This window comes from Sceloporus undulatus, chromosome 5 (genome assembly GCF_019175285.1).
Source record: "Sceloporus undulatus isolate JIND9_A2432 ecotype Alabama chromosome 5, SceUnd_v1.1, whole genome shotgun sequence".
In the NCBI taxonomy this organism is placed as follows: Eukaryota; Metazoa; Chordata; class Lepidosauria; order Squamata; family Phrynosomatidae; genus Sceloporus; species Sceloporus undulatus.
Window position 1 is genome coordinate 169,301,313 of NC_056526.1, and position 22,115 is coordinate 169,323,427.

General features: G+C 38.2%; 1 protein-coding gene and 1 long non-coding RNA gene across 4 annotated transcripts in view; one reads left to right on the forward strand and one right to left on the reverse strand.

The window, feature by feature from the left end:
* NFKB1 (nuclear factor kappa B subunit 1) overlaps window positions 1-22,115 on the reverse strand; it is a 70,343-nt gene that overhangs the window by 1,398 nt on the left and 46,830 nt on the right. Inside the window, exons 12-23 of one of the 2 annotated variants that reach the window (XM_042469147.1) lie at window positions 19,607-19,738; window positions 18,986-19,075; window positions 17,326-17,502; window positions 15,439-15,580; window positions 10,334-10,448; window positions 9,189-9,390; window positions 6,624-6,793; window positions 4,776-4,878; window positions 3,981-4,105; window positions 2,994-3,060; window positions 2,025-2,215; window positions 675-855 (exon numbers count right to left, since the gene is read on the reverse strand). In XM_042469147.1, coding sequence (XP_042325081.1) covers window positions 675-855; window positions 2,025-2,215; window positions 2,994-3,060; window positions 3,981-4,105; window positions 4,776-4,878; window positions 6,624-6,793; window positions 9,189-9,390; window positions 10,334-10,448; window positions 15,439-15,580; window positions 17,326-17,502; window positions 18,986-19,075; window positions 19,607-19,738 — 1,695 coding nt within the window. The remainder of the gene's footprint in view (window positions 1-674; window positions 856-2,024; window positions 2,216-2,993; window positions 3,061-3,980; window positions 4,106-4,775; window positions 4,879-6,623; window positions 6,794-9,188; window positions 9,391-10,333; window positions 10,449-15,438; window positions 15,581-17,325; window positions 17,503-18,985; window positions 19,076-19,606; window positions 19,739-22,115) is intronic. The other variant, XM_042469148.1, reaches the window with a different exon arrangement.
* On the forward strand, window positions 2,211-20,277 carry LOC121931418. Of its 2 annotated transcripts, none has more exons than XR_006104129.1 (7): window positions 2,211-2,740; window positions 9,280-9,335; window positions 12,433-12,796; window positions 16,517-16,581; window positions 17,924-18,031; window positions 19,160-19,287; window positions 19,887-20,277. It is a non-coding gene; the product is annotated as an uncharacterized LOC121931418 (long non-coding RNA). The 2 variants fall into 2 exon arrangements; XR_006104128.1 differs by having other exon boundaries at window positions 12,456-12,796.

Sequence of the window (22,115 nt, forward strand, 5' to 3'; positions counted from 1 at the left end):
GGGGCAAATTGCATCGATCAAGGCAAAGGGTAGTGAGAACTTCTATCCGGGGGGATTCGGTATGGGGGCAACCAGATCTGCCCAGTTCTATCCAGAGCAAATGGGCTAGTGAGAATGGGGCCTAAGAATGCTTTCCTATGCTCTCTTTTCATGTGTTATATTAAACAGCAATACTAAGCACATTTACTCAGAGGCAAATCCCACTGAGTTCCAAAGTAACTTACTTCCTAATTAGTGTTTTTATAAATGCAGCCTAAATACATAAAAAAGGTGGCCAAGATCCTGCATGTAACTATTATGATCTTACTGAACTTCCAAACTTTGAGATGACAGAATTATATACCTTCAATCTCAGTTCATAAAACTCCTTTTCCATTTCTTTTAAGTATACTAAGTCCTTTTGTAATCAGAAGGGTCAAGAGAACAGAATGTCCGAATTCAGGTTGCCTAGTGTCATATTTGTATGGATACTTTTTTACTGCTCCTTCCCCAAGATGTTTAGAACAATATTTTAGGATAATCAGAACCTGAAGAACAAGAATATAGTTTCCTAGTGGGGTCTACAACCAGGCAAGGGATTTGGATCATATCTACATCAAACATCCTACACATCATCCTGCCAAAAGAAAACAGCCCTATCTGCAAGATATTGGAGTGGCAGAGGTGCAGTTTACCTGTTTGTGATTTTATGGGTGATGAAGGTGATTCACTTAATGAAGGTCTCGCATCTTTTGTAATTTCTTGGCTGGACTGGCTTGATGCAACAGACAGTGATTTCTGAATTATTCCAACAGGCTCTGGATAATCCATTTCTCTCAAGGCATCAACAAGCTCTTTTACTGTTCCACCAGAAACCTACACCGAGGAGGAAAAACAAAGGTAAGGTCACTGACACAGTTTTCCTTTTCAATAAAGAGGAACAATTATTTTTATAGAGGTTGTTAATTTTTTTAGCACAGCTGGTGAACACCACCACAGTTCTTTGGAACTGTTCTACTAAAGAAGAAGCACCTGTTAAATAACAGGAATTGTGTGTGTAAGTATGCATATACTAACCTACAGATATCTAAATATAATTTCAAAAATCCATATGACTCTTCCACATTTATTCTTATAAATAATTTTATGGTGAAAGAAAAGATGCAGCCACACTAAGTGTTAGGGGAAAGTGCTACATCCTAACTGTGTACAGGACACAATATTTTCTGGGGATTCTTAGAGGGATTTCTCAATCCATGGTGAATTTGTTAAACAAATTACAGCACAAAAGCTGTATTTACTTTTGAGTATTTCAATATTTTAAGTGCATCCATCTCAAGGCAAAACCCAACATACAGTAAAAGGAACATAACAAGATAAAAAGAATACAGTTGATAGAGGCCTAGATTCTGTCGGTTAATCCCAAGAGTATATCCACTGAATCAGTTGTAGACTGATGTTGAAACACACAGGTAAATTCCATAGATATAACAGCTCTCCTCTAGTCAAAATTCAGACCATAATCATCCATTTATGCTCTTGACAAAGAGCACACTTAAAACTTCTGGAAACAACAGAGGTGGGTGTCGGGGAGACACTTGACCTTGGTAATGCAGTTCTCATCTGTTTACCAATTCTATGTGAGAAAATATATTTTCTGTGATCTAAATAACAGGTATATTATTCACAGGGGTTTACAAACATCTAGAGCAGCTCTCCCTAGCTGGCATTCGACAAAGTAAAACTCCTGTCACCCCGGGCCAGCCATGGTACCTTGGAAAAGCTCACTCAAGAGTAACGACAGATTTCCAGGCACAGCCTAATAAACACATTTGTTGTTTTTGCATGTTTTCTGCAAAACCTATGGGGTTTTCTTAGCACAATTTTTTCAGAGGAGGGTTTCCTTTCCCTTCCTCTGAGGCTGAGAGAATGTGACTTGCCCAAGTCATCTAGTGGGTTTTCATGGCCCAGCAGAGATTCAAACCCTGGTTTCCAGAGTCAGCCCACAGCTCAAACCACTACAGCATGTTGTGAAGATGTATTACCTCATAATTATGTGTTACCTCATAATTATCCAGTAGAGTTTTTGATGGAGAAGGACTCAGCCGGAAGGCATTGTTTAGTATCCCTAGACCCAGCTTTTGTGCTAACATGGACCAATTTTTGTTCAGATCAGGCACTTCAAGTAACTTGTAAAGCTGTGATTTAACACTGTCGCTCAGCTCTTTCATGTTTCCTGGGAAACGAAAAGGGAAGAATAAAAAAATAAATGCCTTGATATCCACTGTTATTATCTTTTATTTGTTACTTATATAACAGAAGAATTTTTTTTAAAAAAACCTCCTTGGTACACACTGTTATTATCTTTTATTTGTTAGATACATTAATATTTAAACCACATTTAGTATTTTTCCTATAAATTTATTCACCTTGGCTATATTCAGTTCAAATGGAAGAATACAGTAAGTACAACAGATTATTTACAACAGTATGAAACACATTATTGTTTATTACAACTGTAAATTAGAGCCTTATTGCACAACCAATTCTATGATTCTATGAAAGAGTAAACAGAGCCAAAGACTAAGGGCTTTCTCTGTGCCTTATCGTATGACATCATAGCACTTCAGTTCCCTTCCTGCATCAGTTGGTTATAAAAGTGCATCTTTTTTACAGTTGAAAAATCCGTTTGACAAAAGACATGTTTTCACAACTGGCTCATACGGGAAGAAAACTGAAGCGCTAGAATGTTATGTGTAAGGTAAGGATGGAGAAAGGTGCTACTCTCTGGTTCCATTTGTTTTCACATGTGGTAAAGCTCTTAGGAATAAGTCTGTACTTTGGTCATTCCAAAGCCCCTTTGCAATGGATGAAAGTGTAAAGTATTATCTCCTAAGCCATTATCTACTATATAGATGCCCTACAATAAACTAACTGCAACAACACCAAACAAACTAGCTGGAGGAGTAAGAGGCAAAATAAATAATTTCTCCCCTACAGAAGCGTTCTCCTACCTCGAATCAATACGTCATCTGAAGCCACCTTTGACTTTGAGCATTTGCCGTTCAAGATGTCATATACCTGTTGGGAAGGAGAAAAAGTAGCTAACAAATGCTAACAGCAAATCAGATCATCATCTTTAGCCAATCCTCCTTAAGTTTCAGTTCAATTGTACTATTTAAATAACTCATTTGTCTGGTTTTGTTGTAAGTCAAAGCCTGTGATTCTCAAACAGTGGGGTGGGACTCCTGGGGGGCCATGACACTTGGATGCTCTGATCTCTCCTGCTACTCCGCTCAAACTTTTTATCTGCAAAATTTACACATGCATTGAGTCAGATACAGTGGGCCCTTGGTATCTGCTGGGGTTTGGTTCCAGGACCCTCTGTGGATACAAGAATCTGGATGTTCAAGTCCCATTAACTACAGTGGATAGTAAAATGGTAACTTGTACATAAAATGGCAAAATCAAGGCTTGCTTTTTGGAATATATATTCAAGCCATGGATACTTGAATCCGTGGAAAAAAATATCTGTGGATATGGAGGGTCAACTGTATTAAATTTAATTAAATAAAACTTCTAATTTGAATAATACTATTTCCTTATAAAATATGAATATACATGAATGTATGAATCAAAATATGCATTGGGCACATGGTATTGTCTTAAAGTGGATGGTTTTTAAGTGTTTTTATCTTTTTAAATTGTATTCTATTTTTAAATAAATGATCTGTTAATATTATAATAGTTTAATTCCATTTTAATTGTCACTTTTGTAAGTTTTTAACTGTACTGTGTTTTAAGACTATAAGCCGCTTTGAGTCCCAACTTTTGGGGAAAAGCACAGTACTACTACTACTACTACTAATAATAATAATAATAAGTTTTAGTAACACTGGTCTAAGCCATAATTCAGTACTACACAAGTAAGCCATATGCTTAAACGAATCCTAAAATGGCACATCTGTCTGCTTTTGAACACAAGGTCAACAATCACTTGCCTCCCAGCTGGTTGCCATGTCCAAAGGTGTCGTTCCAGGGATAATCCCTTCATCTTCCCCATCTTTGTCCTTCACATCATCTTGTTCAAACAGTGGTTCAAAGTTCTCAATGTGGGGATCTGCACCTTTATAGAAAATATACAAGTGATGTTTTTAAAAAGATCACAGATGTCTTAATATATTCACTACATTTGACCTTTCTAGCCTAACACACAGCCAATTCCAATGCAAGCCCCAAAGGACAATACAGTTAGGCTTAGTTTTAGTTTGATTTCTTCCAATTTTTAATAAAACCAGCAAACTGACTGGGTATTTTCTCTATCTCTCTCCCTTGTGTAGCTGAAGTCAGGAATAAGGGTGATACCATTAAAACAAGCTAAACATTAAACAGTGAGTTTAACAATAACATTTCCTTGTGGGTTTTACACAAGTGTTTTTGTTGTCTAATCTTGGGGACGAACAGATTGTATCTTTTTTATAAAAAAGGTCTACTCTTCAACCTTAAGAGAATACTATTATATTTTAAGGTACATTGTATTGGTGGTATTGTTGCCAATGATATGTTTGCAATAAAAGGCGAATCATTTTACAGTGGAGCATCTGTAACAGAAGCCCAGTGGTCTGCCAGATTGTTACTTCTCAATAGTAGCCACATACATAATCTGCTATATATATTTTAAAGAACTAAAAAAGAAGATAACTCTTTTAAAACTCAGAAAAGGGTGCACATAGAATTGTAATAAATAAAATAAAATTGAGCTACACTGACATGCTGTAGCCACTGTCCTTCTTTACCTGCTGCTTTGAGAAGAGCTGCCAATTTTGTAGAGCCTCTTCCAGCTGCTATGTGAAGTGGAGTGGTTCCATCATAGGTAGTACTGTCAACAAATGCCTCCCCCTATTTTTTTTTAAAGAAATGTTGTTTTAGCTGCTTATACACACAGCAACATCAATCACACTTTGATGCATCCACAAATTTCTGACCAATTTGAAAGCAAAAGAGCCTACAGGAAAGCAGAGATTTACTTCAAGGTACAGCAAATTGATGTCCCTATGGTGTTTTTTGTTTCATATCGACTTACAAAATATTTAGTAAGAATCTTTCTGGCCTCAAGTTTATAATGTAAACAACACACAAGAGAAAAAGTTTGGGAAGGAAGATGAGAAAAATTAAGTTGGATGCTTACAGTTTATTACAATGATATATCATAATGCTAATAATGTGCAGCATCAAGGTCCAAGCACAATGGAAATGTGCTCAGCTGATGTTGTTCTTTTACCTTTGGGGCTATAGCACAGCAGTGTATAAATGGTCTGGCTTGGTTGAGGGCCACAACATACACTTACTATTGTCTATGTACTTATGTGATCTCATTCATTTCAAACATCTAAACTACATTTATGTTAAATATTTTTAACAGAACAGTCCAAATAATGTTTGGGATCTTCAGCTATAAGAGTGATGGTTCTATGGATATTTTTTTAAAAAGGGCAACTTCTATAATGCTGTGGTCTAATCTAACGCAATGTTAAATATCAGTCAAAGCAGAATTTAGGTCAGCAAAAGAATGGTTAATAAAAATTAACAGGATTATCAGATATCAAAGATCATGGGTGTGTATCATGTGGCTGCAGGCTCCATATTGCCCCCCAAGATCATTTTTGCAGTACGTGGATTCCCCTTCCAGTCATTTTAAAAGCTATTTTGACAAGAGTTGCAGTTCAACATCAAGTGAGCCACAAATAGTTTCCTCTGTACTAGATTAAGAAAAATTTCAGGAATCAGCAAACAAGCAAGTGAACAACACAGAACCTGAATTGTAACTAATTTCATATACAGAAATTTCAATTTAAATTGGGAATTCACTTTGTATACAAAGGGCTCTTGCATCACAGTTTTGACACTAACTGTGCAAAAGAAGCATGAGCTTTCATAGACTTGGTCTACTTCCTCAGATACACTTTGTTTAGTTCTCTAAAGGTTTAACTATTCAGTCCATTCGGCTCGCCTCAAATGGCCTACTAAAGACTGTAATCCCATGTTTATTTTCTTGGCAATAAAAGCCACTGAACTCAGAATTTCTTCTGAATAAAATTGCTTAGGATGGCACTTTTAATTCCCTGACTTGTATCTGGCATATCTATGATTAACAATGTCCCAGAAGTACTCACTTTTTACCCCAGTAACAGGTTAGTGTGATTTATCATTTAAATAAAAATGTTTAATGTTTAATGTAACAAATGCTACATATTAATGCATTATATAGACACTGCACCAACCTCTTGTAAAAAGAGGTAGATATATCTCGTTCCTGCAGTACTCAAAAATAGAACCAGTAGCAGGATAACAGGAAAAGCTACAGCAACATTATTGTAGGGTGAGACAAGGGAGCCTTCATGATGCCAACCTTGACCTGGGTAGGAGGATGACAATGAGAAGAGTAGGAAATGTGATATGTATTTGCAATTTTCCCATCCTTGTCTAGAAAGGGTGTCTTGACAATGAAAAAACTGTCACCTGCTACAAGAGTATAAGAACAAAATTAATATTTCCATCGCTAAAAAGAGCAGTTTCTTCTCTAAAAGAGGAAATAAAATAAGCAGGACAAAGAGACAAAGAAACAATGCCTCCATGGAGCTCACCTCAAGAAGAAGGCAACCTGCCAAGGAGATATTTCCTTGTTCGACAGCCAGATGCAATGCAGTTTTCCCAGACTTCTGTTCCTGAGCATTGACATCAATATCTGCAGCAAACAGTCGTCTAAGACAAGACACACTGTTTGCCATCACAGCTAAGTGGATGACAGCTAGGCCTGCAATAGAAGAAGCACAACGTAGTGTTATGACAAGAACAGACACCCCAGGAAAAATAGGATAAATGTGTGAGCTACAGGATTAGTCTAGATTCATCTAGTTGAGGGTCACTCCTAATTAAGGAGTAATCATTTTGGGCCCTGAAAGAGGAAGGTACAATTTCACAGGAGGACAGTCACATGGCACACATTTTTGGTAACGATGAGGATGCTTACAGTCATAGGTGGCAGCCATTTTAGAGTTAACTCCCCCTCTAGCTGCTGTCATGTTTTGCTGGCCCCAAATACCCATGAGATAGCCCTAAAATATTCCTGGTGCATCATTGGCCAGACTCGTATATCACCTATTTATATATACTTATTTATGTATACTATTTATATATACTAAACTAAGTTACCTGGCCTGACCCCTCCAAACGTGACAGAAACACCATTCATCCATGCTCCAATCAGTAGTAGAATGGACTTCCTCCTCATAAGCTGGTGCTTGGTAAAGTAGGTTTGGGGAGTAGGGGGGAATTGTAATCATGGCAATACTGTCACACTCATTACTAAGTAGTGCTCATGAATATGAAACAGTTGCCTAGATTTACACTACTGACATAACTGTAACCCTCCAACCTACTTTACCAGGCATTACCTGCAGGGGGAGAAGAAGGTCCATTCTTTTGGTAATTGGAACTTGGATGAATGGGTTTCCATCAGGTTTGGGGTGAGGTGGGGAGGCCAGAAGAGGTTACAGTTTGCCCTCCATATCCACAGACTCTTTATCTATAGATTCTTTATCTATGGATTCAAGCATCCACAGCTTGCATATATATATTAATTAGTTCCAAAACAACAAACCCTGATTTTATCATGTTATATAGTTGGCCTTTCATATCCATGGATTTTTTATCCATGTTTTCAAGCCTTGATTTTGCCATTTTAGGTAAAGAACATCATTTCACTATGCTATAGAAATTTTATTTCTACCCCACCTCTCCCAAAGGATTGAGGCGGCTTACAATACATTAAAATATAACAATAAAACAGTATCCATAGGGTATACATAGGAGGTCCTGGAACCAAACCTCAGTGGATACCAAGGGCCCAATGTACTTAGTCATGTATACTCCACTAAGTAGCTGATATAGTATCCTGGCCATCAATAATATAGTAGAGTCTCGATTATCCGACATAAACGAGCGGGTTGATAGTTGGATAGCCGAAAATGTTGGATAATCCGGAGGGTCCAAGAAAAGCCTTGAAATCACTATGAATTGCAAACGTATTGAAGTTTTATTGCAGTAACAGTAAAAGTAACGTTGCAGTAACGTTATAAGAATAACATTGTAATGTATAAATCAGCAGACAAAAATGTAAAGAAATCACTGATCAACATTGTGATGTACAATATGTACTGTATGAACAGTTCAGTCCTCTGAAAATGTAAAGAAATCACTGAGCAGCGACGTTGGATAATCCGGAATGTTGGATAATTGAAGGATGGATAATCAAGACTCTACTGTAACTTGCTGTGTTTCAGACCATGAAATGACACTACTGTCATCTATAAATAGTGAATTAGGGGTGGGCAAAATGACAAGACAGGAAAAATGGGAGCAGGATGCATCATTTCTGAAGTATAGTTTATAGTATACCTTTCCTATCAAGGGAATGTCAAAAAGTAGCTGAGCAGGAGAAGTAATGATAAAAGGTAGAGATAGGAGTAGTATGTTTTTTTGGTCTTTTGTAGCTCTCACCTATGAATTTGTGCAAGAGACAGATATACAGATTGTGCTTATTCCTCTCATATCTTCTTTGCTGATGGTAAGCTCATTGGGGCAGAGACCTGACATCTATTACTCTTTGTTATAGATTAAGATTTTTCTAAATATTTAGTAATAATCATCTGGGAAAAAAGATCATTTCTGATATTTCAGTTATCTAGATGAGTTGGGCAAATTCTGGATCTCAGTGGAATGCACTTTATTCCTACAGTTTCCTATATTGGGCACGCAGAAGTGATGTTTCTTCACACCAGTCACTTTTGAGTGGTATCTGAGGCCTTTTTAAATCACTGTTTCGCAGTCCAGTCTCTGAAATAGCATTTTATAATAGAATATAGAATTTGACAGAAATAGAATTTTATAATAGAATCTGATTTTTAACTTTGAAAAGGTGTGGCTTGCCATGGGGTGAAAATGCCCATGCTTTGGGTTGGTCTACTGGGCCCAAGGGCTGCATGACTACTATCTCTAGATAATAACTAGGCTGATTCAGGGGTCTATATGTTAAAGAAAGTACTAACAGATTTGATAAATGATATTAGAGAGCACTGCCTTGCTCTGCATAAGCTACAGAGTACAAAATGCGTTAGATATTCTGAAAATTCCATGTAATATTTGCTTACCTTCTCCATTAGGAAGGTCTTTAATCAGAGATGCCTCTTTGTGGTTAAGCAGGATGTTTAACACCTTCTCATCCCCTTGTTTGACTGCTAGATGTAATACTGAATTGCCATGGCGATCCAAGAGGGTCACATCTGCCCCAGTACTGAGTAAGTCTTTTACTACTCTTGCCTGCTTTGTGATAACGGCCAGGTGTAAAGGGGTCTGTTGGGGGGGGGGGAACAAGGAGGACATAGCGAAAAAGGCAAGGATTATCAGAAAAAACTATTCATGCCAATCCTTTTGTTAATAACAAATTCTACTAAGCAACATACTAACAAGATACAAATTGGGAAATAGATTTCAACTGATCGACATGACAGATGCTAAAGAGGCACCCATACCTTAAAATGAGAATAAAGGTAATACTGTGAAGATCATATGTGTTGCAGCTTTGGAAAAGTTGAAACTCTGAGGCCTCTTTCAGCTTTCTAACTAGGCTGCCTGAAGCAAAATACAAGATGACAGATGCCAGCCAACTATGTCTGTGTTCAGAGGCCAAATACACAGGCAGTTGAACCAACACTGCTGATAGCATAGTATTCTCTACTGCACCCAAAGGAACAGACTAGTCTGGAAGGACAGGACAGAACCTGCTGCATAATTAGATTTGGCCCCCAACATCTTGCTGCCTCTTGTGTTTCCTGGTCCAGCCCACTGTTCTTTGGTTGTTCACTGTCAATGGAAGTCCCCTCTTGCAATTGCTTCATGAGTAGCTAAAGTCATGAATAAGGGTGTTTGTCATGGCTCAAGAATCTGAACACCCCTCCACCCACCTGCCATAAGCAGGATTCAAAAAGTTGGAGCACAAAGTTTCTGACTCACTGTAAAAGGCAGTTAGCAAAGCAATCAACACGCTATAGTAAACCGCCCACTGTGTAGTAAACCCAGCTTTGTCCAACAGATTCATCTTCTATACTCTTCCCTTCATCCTCAGTATCATTTCATACTCCCTCTGCCCCACAAATGCTGCAAAAGTTGTGGGATGCTGTTGAACAAACTGGACTGGGATTAAGGGAAAACAGGGATTCCCTCAAAATTTCACAGAGCCACCTAGAGAAGGTACCATCAACTTTGTTGAATCCCCTTGTCCTTATTGCTTGCATACCTGGTAAAGGTCATTTCTCACATTGAGAACGTCAGCAGAATCAAGATCCGCTATTACTTCTAGGAGATTCCTCACTAGTTCTGCATGAAGATGAATAATTGCTAGGTGAAGGACACTGGCATTGATCAAAGGGTGGGGGAGGGAAGGAAATGAAAGAAAAATACATTTAAAAATGTAAAAAGCAAACAAATATTGCAAGAGTTGTTCATAGTATATTTCAAATAGGCTTCACCAGAAATTTGCTTAGTATCTCATAACCAGATTATACCAAAATGATGTAAGAGGAATACCTAACAATATGCAGTCACCAGAGAATTCTCACTGGGTCATCTTAAACAGTGCTACGCAAAGTGGTGGTCCATGGACTGATAACAATCTCCAAGCCACTGGCTGTAAGTCCCTACTGAATTTTCAGGAAAGGATGAAACACCTGTAGCCAATAGGTAAAATATGGTACCAATCCATGGCACATTTAAGGGAAAAAATACCAACACCAACATCAGATAACTTGAGATGCAGTGGTCTAAAATGCACTCAATCAATCAACAAGAGTATGTCTTCTAAATCAGAGTTTTAATGACAGTTACATTTAATTTAGGACATGTGGGCTCTTGTGTTTTTTGTGAAGGATGAACCACAATTTCTAGACATGGTAGCCATGTTAGGAGGGGGGAAACAAGAGTCTTGTTTGTTTGTTTTATTGTGGTATAAGCTTTTTTGGGATCTGAAACCACTTCATCAGCTAAATGCACTTCATGAAATCAACAAAACTTTACACCAATCTGTCAACTTTCGGGGTCCATAATACTCTTTTGTTTTTCATATGACCCCAAACCCAACATTTTGCTTAAAAACAGTCTGAGGAATTCATGTGAACATAGGTTATGACTAAATATCATAGGATTCTGAGACATAGTTGGAATGAGTCATGAGGAAAGGAAAAACTAACATGCTTGACATGTAAACTGAAACAGACTGCAAAATCCAAGCTCCCTCTGCCAAACACAAAGACCACAATTTCTTGTGTATGCAAGGGAAGCAGAGACCTAAAATCCACCCATCTTGCATGCATCTGCATTGGGGGTTCTGTTCCCACTATCTGATAGAAAAATCTTGGAACGAAAGGCAAACCATGTAGTCAACCTCACATGCAGTCTGGGCCTCAGACAAGGCTTACCTTGCTAAAAGGATCCATAACGATGTTGCAACATATACCCTCAAGCATAATATGTTGATTAATACCAAGGATAGTTTTCTCTCCAAGGTGGGAATTTCCCACCAGAGAGTATTTTCCAAAGAAGGAAATACATCCCTAGATACATCCCACCCCTGTACCAGCTGACACTCTGCAAACAAGGAGAGCTACAAGTGGCTACAAGTGGGCTTACAGAAACCCAGTTCAATATTTAGCTATAAGCAGATGAAGAGAGCCCAGAAGCTTAATCAGAATTATAAGACAACAGGTAACCAAGAGTTGGCACATGGTCCAAAAAAATGGGAACACATTAAATACTGAAAAGCTCCATAAGTAAAGGTCAAATGAACTTCCATAGCCGTGCTATTTGTCAACCTTCACCAAAAGATGCCGGAAAGTGTAGAACTTAAGTTATAGGACCTATTGGTAAATTAGAGGTTCAATCATTATTTCCTCACATCCAACCTGACAGATCAACATCCTTCTTAACTTCCAACTTCATAAAACCGTGGTAGAGAACTCTGGGCTGCTTGAAAGTTCCTCAGTATGGATACAGAACCAGCAGACAAGCTTCTACAAAATGCAGCCTGCTTGCCATTATCAATTTTCTAGTGAAGTGGTATAGTCATAGAAGAATGATGGATGTACTGTATTCTACAACACACTTTCAGTTCTCATGGGTTAATACACCAAGGCTCAAAAGGCCTACCAACAATCCACACAAGCTAAGCGTACATCTGAGATCAGCTGAATCAATGTGAAAAGTGTCCCCCAATAGAAGGTTTGTAATAACTGCAAGAGTTTATTATACCTTACAAGTAATTGAATGTCTTACTCTGGGAGAAAGGTGACATAAAACAAACGAACAAACAAATAAATATTTTCTTTGGTCTGTCTCACACAGGATCTTATGCATTTCCTCACCAGGGTGTTCCAGTATGGAGGGGCCTACAGTCTTTGGCTGGACTTGCTAGCAAAACCAACCCCCCCCCCCCGGTTCCTCTCTACTACTGGTGTGAATGAGGCAACATACAGAAGAAAGATTGATTCTGCAAAGGCTTCTGTAAAGATAAGAGTCATGCAAGCTTTGACTCACGCTGACCAGTAACCTACCTCTCCCTATTGCACGAAACACAAGCAAGGATTGGGCTTCAACCAATGCAATGACTCTCAGAGAGTCATCACTGAGTGGCACCCAAAAAACTTTCATCCCAACTGCTATGCCCTGAAGCAGGAAATGATGGAGCACTTGATAGTCCTATGGTATGGTATGTATATTGTATAATGTATGTAAACCGCCCTAATCCAAGGAAGGCGCGGTATATAAATAAAACTTTTATTATTTATTTATTATTAGTGACACCCAGTATGTATTGTCAATATACATTCCCTGCCACTTTCTCCCAAGCATGGATGTAAGAAAGTGGTGACAGGCAGGAAGCTGTCAGAAATGGGATAAAGCAAAAGTGACAGGAAGGCTTGTTTCTCATCATGCTCATCAGAGGGCAGTGGTGAGCTTCACTGTGCCAGTCTTGTACAAAGAAGGAAACAAACGAGTAGTTCAGGCAAAAAAATCATTTGCTGCACCTGCCTTTCTTTGTTGTTGTTGTTGTTATTAACATCTATTTATAGAACGCTGTAAAGTTTGGACAGTGCTTTACATAGTAAGGGTCAAATAAAATAAGAAAAAAGAATAAAAACCTGCCAAGCAGCATACAATCTAAAACAACAGCGTTACATGATTAAAATGTCTGTAAAATAATACTAACTAGTATGCAACAAAGACAAAGTGAACAGCAGACTAACAACCAGTAATTTGGTTGTTGAATGAATCACCTGGGAGGCTGGAGATTCTTGGCACAAAGAGCCTAGCAGGCCTCCTGCAGGATTATTTTTCCCTAGTTTTCTGAAAAGGAAGGCAGTCTAAATCTCAACCTGCTAGCTCATCATTATCACCCTTTTGACAAGCTTATGGACCACTTGCACTATTCTTTTAGGTTTCTTCCCCCAACTTCCCAGCATGGGATTTCTCTAGCTAAGGTGAGTATCTTTTGAAAGCGTATCAACTTCAAAAAGACTCGAACTACAAGAGACTGAAGCTTCAACATAACTAGGAGACCTGAGCTTCAAACCTTATTTTGGATTTCAAACCCTTTTTTGGATTTCAAACCCTGTAAGTCCCAACCAGCATGGCCAATGGTCAGGAATGCTAGAGGAATGGTTATGAAGCAGAAGTGGCTGCTCTAGGATTAATCTTCAATTGTTTGTAAAACACAAGCACAGGATAGAAATAGAAGTTGTTGTTGTTGTTATTATTATTATTATTAAATCTGATCTAATAGAAAAAGAGGACAAAAGAAGAACAGAAAATAATTGTCCTGTTTTTGAAACATTACACACAGTGATGACTCAAGTTATTTTGTCCCTTTCTCTCTCTAAATGAGAAGCAGCTATAATGAATCACTTGGATGTCATCTCGTTTTGAAACTGCTTTTTTCCCTTCTAGCATCTCAGGAATAGAACATGACCTATTCAACTCTGGAGAAAATTTTTAACAAGAACAGGTCAATAATAAGCACACGTATTTTATAAGGAAATTGCACTGAATTTGGAATTTAGGACTGAAGCCTAAAAAAAGAAAGAGAGATGGTGTGGAATTTTGTCGGTGTCTTCTTCATGTGTAAGCTCCCTTTATGGAAGTACCTGGTCATTTCTATCCCATGCAGAATGGATGTATTCAGTTGAAAGTTGAAGAAGTGGATCTGTGCATGAGATACAATTCTGCATAGTTCAGCATTGTGCACAACTAACCAGTGTGAAGTAGTGGTTTAAGTGTTGGGCTATGAGTCTGGAAACCAGGATTCAATTCCCAGCTTGGCCATAAACACCCACAACAAACAACAATAATCATTATACAGAGTGCGTGACTGAGCATGATTGTGCACTGTGGTGATAGTTACACATGCCCATGTGGTTGCCCAATGTCGCAATTCACTAATGCAGTGACATTGTAAAACTCTGTAAGTGTAAAGTTATGATCCTTTTCATTGATGTACAATGTTGGGCATTGTTTTCCAAAGAAGACCAGCTTGGCACACTTGTCCTGGCAAGGCTGGCCCCATGTTTACTCTCCTTCCACCAAGAGATAAAGACATTTTAATTTAAACAAGTGCTTATCAATTAGCTGCATGGACAGAAAGGTTTTTAATAGTATGTGTGTGTGACATTCTTTATTCTTACTGTTGAGTTTTAAAAAATGTTTTATACTGTTTCAAATATGTGATGTTTCAATAGATAGATAATTAATTTTTTAAAATTTTATTATTATCAGTACTTTTAGCAGTACTTTCTTTTAATGTATTTTGTAAGCTGCCTTGGACACCGTGGCAAGAGAAAAACAGGATGTAAATTATATTGAATAAATAAATAAATAAATAAATATTTTTCATTAAATATTCAGAATGGAAGAACATTTTCAACAACGAGAAAAAATGGCCATCCATTATCCATCTTTCTTTCCCATTCTAGGCTTCTTTCTTATACAATATTGCTAAATTTCAAATTCAGTGTGATTTGATTCTAAATAAACATGTTTTATATTGCTGTTCTTGTTAACAATTTCTATCAGAGTAGAATTTGTCATGTTCTGAGATACAAGCCAGTGTGGTGTACTGGTTTGAGTGTTGGACTATGACTCTGGAGACCAAGGTTCAAATCCCTGCTCAGCCATAGAAACCTCCTGGGCAACCTTGGACAGTTCACATTTTCTCAGTCTCAGAAGAAGGCAATGGCATTCTAAACAAATCTTGTCAAGAAAACCCAGTGTTAGGGTCACCATAACTAAAAACAAAACAAAACAAAAAAGATTTGAGGGCACACAACAACAAGCCTCACAGAATTACAGACTTACTTATCACCATTTTCATCCTGGACAGAAGTAAGGTGACACTGTACAGCCAGCAGCATCTTTACATCTCCAGTGACTGCATAATCAAAGAGGGCATTGGCATGGCGCTTGGCAAGCTCCATTGCCTTTTCCAAAAAGAAAGCACCTGTGGGAAGAAGAGATAGCCATCTTGATTAGGAGTAACATAGAGATCATCAGATGCAATTTGGCTGTCGGATATTCATTAAGATTATTCTACATTAAGATATACTTTAAGACTCTCACTGACTGAAATCTTCCTGAGTGGATGGAATTGAAGCCTGAAGTCTGATGGAAACCACTTCATCTAGAGCTATTTCATGGATGATGAAAACTTAGCAGAAACTGTGGGCTGTTTCTTTGGAATGTTTCCTTTGATTTCATCCAACAGGATGATTTTCATTTGAAAATCCTTGGTGTGTTCCATTATCCAATGTGTGTTTGCAATATGATCCCTAGTGCCCCTTTCTTTCCTGAACACTGAACATCTGGCATTTCTCACTTCATATATGGTGAAAGTCTTTGTAGTAGAATTTTGAGCAGCACTTTATCTATATGGGAAATTAATGCAATGGTCCTTTGGTTAATGCAGTCTCTGGTGTCCCTTTTCTTGAGGATTAGAATGTTCGCTGAGTGTTTCAAATCTGTAGGCCATTCTTTTGTTTTCCATAGTTGTTGACAAATTTTAGTTATACAGACTGAGGCAGCTCTATTGGTGTGCTATCTATTCCTGGTGATTTATTTTCCTACATGCTCTGACTGCAGCTTCTACTTTACTCTCTAATGTTGGGGGTTCATCTTCATATGGTTCTTCAACAAATGAATATCACATTTTCATCTCTTCCATGTATTCTCTTTCTTTATTCCTTGGTTTCAATCCAGAGTTCTTTTAGCTCCCAGTCAATTAATCTTAATAGTGCAAATTTATTTTTCACATTATCTTTAAATTCTATGGGGATGTTCTTCAGATTGTATTTTGGCATGATGACTGTTTTAGTGTTCTTCTTTAGCTTTACCCTAATTTTTGACATTAATTCATTAATTCCTGGTTTTCTTTTTGCAGAAAGAATGGAGCCTCTTCATCTTCTGGATTCTATTATGTAGTCTGACTTCTATGTTGGTCATCAGGTGATGTCCATGTATACAGCTGCTTCTTGGGTTGCTTGAAGAATTTGTTTGCGATCAACAAACTGTTGACCTCACAAAACTGAGTCAACTGCTCTCCTGCTTCATTTCTTGATCATAGATGAAATTTTCTTACAATCCTTGATCCTGCTCTGCTTCCTATTTTGCATTCCAATTGTTTTTGATTAACAAGAAATCATGTTTTGATATATAATCCATATCTTTCTGGACTCCAGCATGGAATCTTTTAATTTCTTCTTCTTCTGCCTCTGCAGCTGAAGCATAAACCTGGATTACAGTTATATGGATATATTTTTTCCTGAAGTCTTACTGACATACAGTAATTTGGTCTAACTTCGCATATATCCTTTGACTGCTTTTGCTACATCTCTCCTCATTTTTCCATCTACCTTAATTCATATTTTAACACAATTCAAAGAATAAAAGGGCTTGTAATTCTCATCTTGGATTAAGTAGTGACAATTGTCCAGAATGCATCTCATCTATTTATTCTTGATTTTATGTGTAAAGCCCTCATTTTGAATAATTACAAAAGTGATACTAAAAAAACCATAATGTGGCATAGTTGGCTCTACTGTTTATAAATAATGCATTAGAAGATACCTGCACTTAGAGAATGCATGTCCAGGACTAATCAGATTTGACAATTTTGAATGTTGCATGTACTTCCCAACCCTTCAATCTAATTTTTTTCTTCCTGGGTAAATAAAGTTGTTCATCAATTACCTTGTAGATAAGCATCTGCTGTATCAGCACATGATAAAGTGGACCTTTCTACCTCTGGAACTGTGCCTATACTCGCTTTGCTTTCCTCTTCAATCTCTGATTTCTCTTTGAATTTCACACTGTGTTTTTTGGTGCAGCAACTTTCGGCATCTTTTTTAGGCATGTCATTTGATAAACCTTCGAAAAGACAGAAACAAATAGTATCACTTTCATACAGATCAAGATTTACAAGTGAACACATAAACCAAAATCCTATTGTTAGTCCTGACTACAAACAAACAAACAAGCTTCATTTATATACTGCTTCATACTGCCTAAGCAGTGTCTAAGTGGTTTACAACTGTAAGCTAATTTGCCCCCAACAACCTGGGTATTCATTTTAGCGACCTCAGAAGGATGCAAGCCTGAGTCGAGTTTGAGCCCTTTTGCTGGTCTTGAACTCGCAACCTTATGGTTTTGAAGTGGCTGCAGTACAGGCATTTAACCACTGTGCCACCAGGCAGAATAGAGCCTTTGAATTAATTAGATTTACCTATTTTTTGACTCAACATTCAACAACTGAATCAATGGATCTATTCTTGTTTGAACTAATTTACAGGATTCTAGCCATGAACACAAATGCTGTTGGTGCAGCCTGCCAGCAAAATTATACTTGTGTAACAGACAGAAGGCTGGAGGAAAAAGGCCAGGATGCAATAGTTCTAAAGTAAGTAAAGCACTGGAGAAATAAGCTGTCTTCCATCACCATCACTCCATGGCCCTGGAAAAAGTGCAACCACTAGTATAATGGATCAATAGGATCTCAGCCATAACATTAGTTATATATTTGCAAAAGATCCAAACTGTGCTTCATTACCCCAAGGAAGAATACAAATAATAGCAGAAAGCAGTGAGCAAAATTTCTCACAACTTGGAAATTCATGCAACAGACACTGCTGTAGAAAGCCTATTGTACAACCTCTCAGTTCTAGTACCCTACCACACAGCTGGCCTATAGATCACTGTGCTCTTCTTTGTAGAACATGCTCTTCTTTCCAAGAATTAGGATTTTAAGAAAGCTTTCATTGGCATCACTGGGGAAAGGAAATTTCAATGAGATGGCAGCTGGGAAGCAAAGGATTAATATTTCTCTCACTGTGTGAGTCATCCCTTTGACCATCCCTTCCCTCAATATAAGGTCCAATTGCTCAGTTAATTCATCTAAGCTTCACTGATACATGAAAGGGGGAATTCACTGGAAAAGGGAGAAAGCCTTGGGTACCACCCACTTTTGGTTTCAACCTTCCCTGTTCCAGGCTGACTAACACTGGTATGTGACATACTGCCACCCCAGAGACCACTGTTTAGGGCATGCAACATTTGAGATACCCCACCCTGCCCTTTTGTAACTAAGTGAAACACATACAAGTACAGCCTTTACACATCTTTCCATCTACCACACCTTCCCTGTTCTATCCCTTGTGTTTATTTTTAAGACTGTGGCCCATTGTAGTAGGAGCCTGTCACTTCTTTTTTTGTAAAGGGCTAGAATAAAATAAGTAAGCAATTGCTCAGATAACAAAGTCATAAACCTATTATGAAGCTGTTTCGGTTTTGTAAAGTAAATATAATGAATGCAGTAGTGGGGTGGGATGGGTGGTGGGAAGCTGTAATACATTACCATGTTTCATTCCTGCACCAGTCTTGTTTGTGTTGGAATGGAAGTGCATTGCTCCATAACCAGAAAAACCATATGGTGAGTACCCATATCCTTTAAGAAAAATAGTAAAAAGTTATCAATCAGCTAGTGGGTTAACCCCACAAAAACTATTTTAATAATGTCTATTTATTTCAGTGATGCTGGTGAACTACTATTCACATCAACCCTCACTATGGTATAAATTGGACGGGGATGACTGAAACTGCAGTCCCCAAATCATCTGATGGGCCACAGGTTTTCCAGCCCTGTTGCACATCTTCAAGGTATATCTGACTTATAGCAATAATAAAGTAAACCTAACACTGGGTTTTCTTGGCAAGATTTATTCAGAGGAAGTTTGCTTTTTTCTTCCTCTAAGGCTGAGAGAGTGTGATTTGTCAAAGTGGGTTTTTATTGTTGAGTAGAGATTTAGACTCTGGTGTCCCAGAATCCTAGTCCAATACTGAAACTGCTTTACTAGGCTGGCTCAATATAAGATCTCCTGACACAAAAATTCACCTGTTATAATAATGGGCATTTCCCAAATGTAGAGTAAAAGAAAAACAATTCCAAAATGCCCCTCATTGATTTAGAACAGTTTACCTGATCCAGCACCACCACCACCACCTCCTCCTCCATACATTCCACCTCCTCCAGCACCTGCACCACTACCGCCATAACTATCAGAGAAGTTAGGCATGAGCTTCTGTCGTTTTCTTTGCACTTCTTCTTTATCTGCATTTTTGGAGCAAAGGAAAGGGTGAGAGGGATTCTTTCCCCAAAGCAACAGGTAAACAGGTTAAAAATAGAGCTTTTGGTTGGCCCAATAAAGATATATCTGTGGATTGGGGTGTTAATTTCTTTTGTTATCTGGTCAACACAGCTACTCTTGGATGGGGAACCAAAAACTCTTCGTTCTCAGATTTTTTTTAAAGACTTCCATAGCTGCAGTGAACAGAAAACTGCTATGCCTCCTTACATTTGCCAATTGGAAAAAGTTGCATGCAGCAATAAGAAACTTTTGAAGTTACAGCTTCCAAAAACTAAAGCCCCTTGCAGTGTCTTGCAAACTGCACAGGGAGGACTCAGGGGAAGGAAAGACACAGCTGTGTTTACATGTTGTAATAGTGATTAATGCTAGGTTGGTCATTATCATGTAAAAGTGCCTATAAAAAAATCTTGGTTCAAAATACAATTCTTTGCCTTTATGTAGTTTCTGACTTATGACAACCCTAAGATGAACATATCACAGAGTTTTCTTGGCCACATTTGTTCAGAGGAGGTTTGCCTTTGCTTTTCTATGAGGTTGAGAGTATATGACTTGCTCAGTGTCACCCAGTGGGAGTCCATGGCTGAGCAGGGATTTCAACTCTGGTCTCCAGAGTCGTAGTCCAACATTCAAACCGCTACACCACACTGGCTCTCTCAAAAGACACTGGTCTTTTAAAAACAAAACAAAAAACTGTTTCTTGTGCAACTGGAATTATACTCCCTGTCTTGCTGTCCCATATGTTTTACATTCTCTAAGAAAGCATGGATAAGACCAGGGCCAAGCAAAACAGCAGAACACTATTATGGAGAAATGTGACAGGAGGACACAGTGGGAGAACACACACATATAGAAGAGCTTCCAATGATTAATTGTTCCCTGTCCAAGACACAAACACTAAAGCATATGTAGATGTTTTCTTTAAATCTGCATGGTGCACTATGATTTGCTACATTTGGTACCCAGTGTCAAAAATTAGAACTTGCACACTTCTTCCCCCCCCCCCCCCAAAAAAGTGGGGCTTCTTTACATGATGAAAGGAAGTATAAAATCCAAACAGGATATTAGGCTACATAGGAACATAGCAGGAAAGACAATTGAACACAGTGAAATTTATTGGAGTTCTTGGTGCATGCCCACACCACTCCCAAGAGGCATTTCACTTACCCAGGAACTTCCAATTAATAACAGATAAACATGAAGCATAACTACATTTATCTCATACTAAGATATGTGCAAAAACAAGGTAGATCAGGCAATATCTTATACACTGGCAGTCAAAGCAAACCTCAAGTTCCAAAGCTGATGTATCCACCGGTATTCTTCAGGGTAATTAAAAAAGAAAAGCATTTCTGAACTCACTTGGTCCTTCACAGGTTATGAAAGCATAAGCTTATAAAATATATGTCTTACAAAATATTCATACACAAAATAAAGTATAACTTGGGTTCCTAGTAGTTCCATTTTAGTTAAGACATCCCATATTTGGGAGCTGAAAATCCTATCTCATATGGACACAATATAGGATGTCCCTCATGCTTATTTTAATCCAGTGTGAGTAGGAAGAGTGTGTGCCAGCCATGCATACAACAGAGTGGCCCCTGAGCAGTTGGTATGCACCAAAACAGCCTCAAATTATATACCAAATGCTGCAGGGGTTAACCTAGCTGATTGAGGTGAGTGGAACATGAGGCAGGCCTATATAAGGCCCAGGTCATGTCTCCAGTGTTGAGTTTCTCTCATGAAATTTGTGGTGCCTTATACAGGCATGCCTTTGGTCAAAACATCTAATGTCTGTTCAATCTAAATTGCAAAAAATGTAAGGGAGTGGCAGGGGCTGTTTCTGAATGGCCAAATGCCATGTCCTTCCCTGGTACTCACAGTGATGAGTCCAGACAACGCAGGGCCTAATTCTTGGTTTTGGTTTGAATTGTCCGGATGACATCCAGACAGTTCAACACCACCCCTGCAACAGATTTAAATGCTGTTCTGCCTAAGACCAGTGCCAGTCAAAGCAAACAATATTAAGTTAAATGGACAAACATTCTGAGCTGGAAAAACAGTCTTGTATGTTCCTGTACTACCTGTACTGTATAGTGTAAGAATATAAGTGAAAATATTTTAAATACTTGACCTGGAATGCTTCCTTAAAAATTTGCCATGCTAGTTAAACTGCATGCACACTCAGTTCATAACTACTGAATTTAACAAAGCATAACTATATTTGGATAGTCTGAATACACCCACATGGTAAGACGCAAGCATCTTATATAAGAAATATATGTTTCCAGCTTTAGACAATACCCAATGAGTATAGCAGTTCACAAAATACTCTCTCTATAT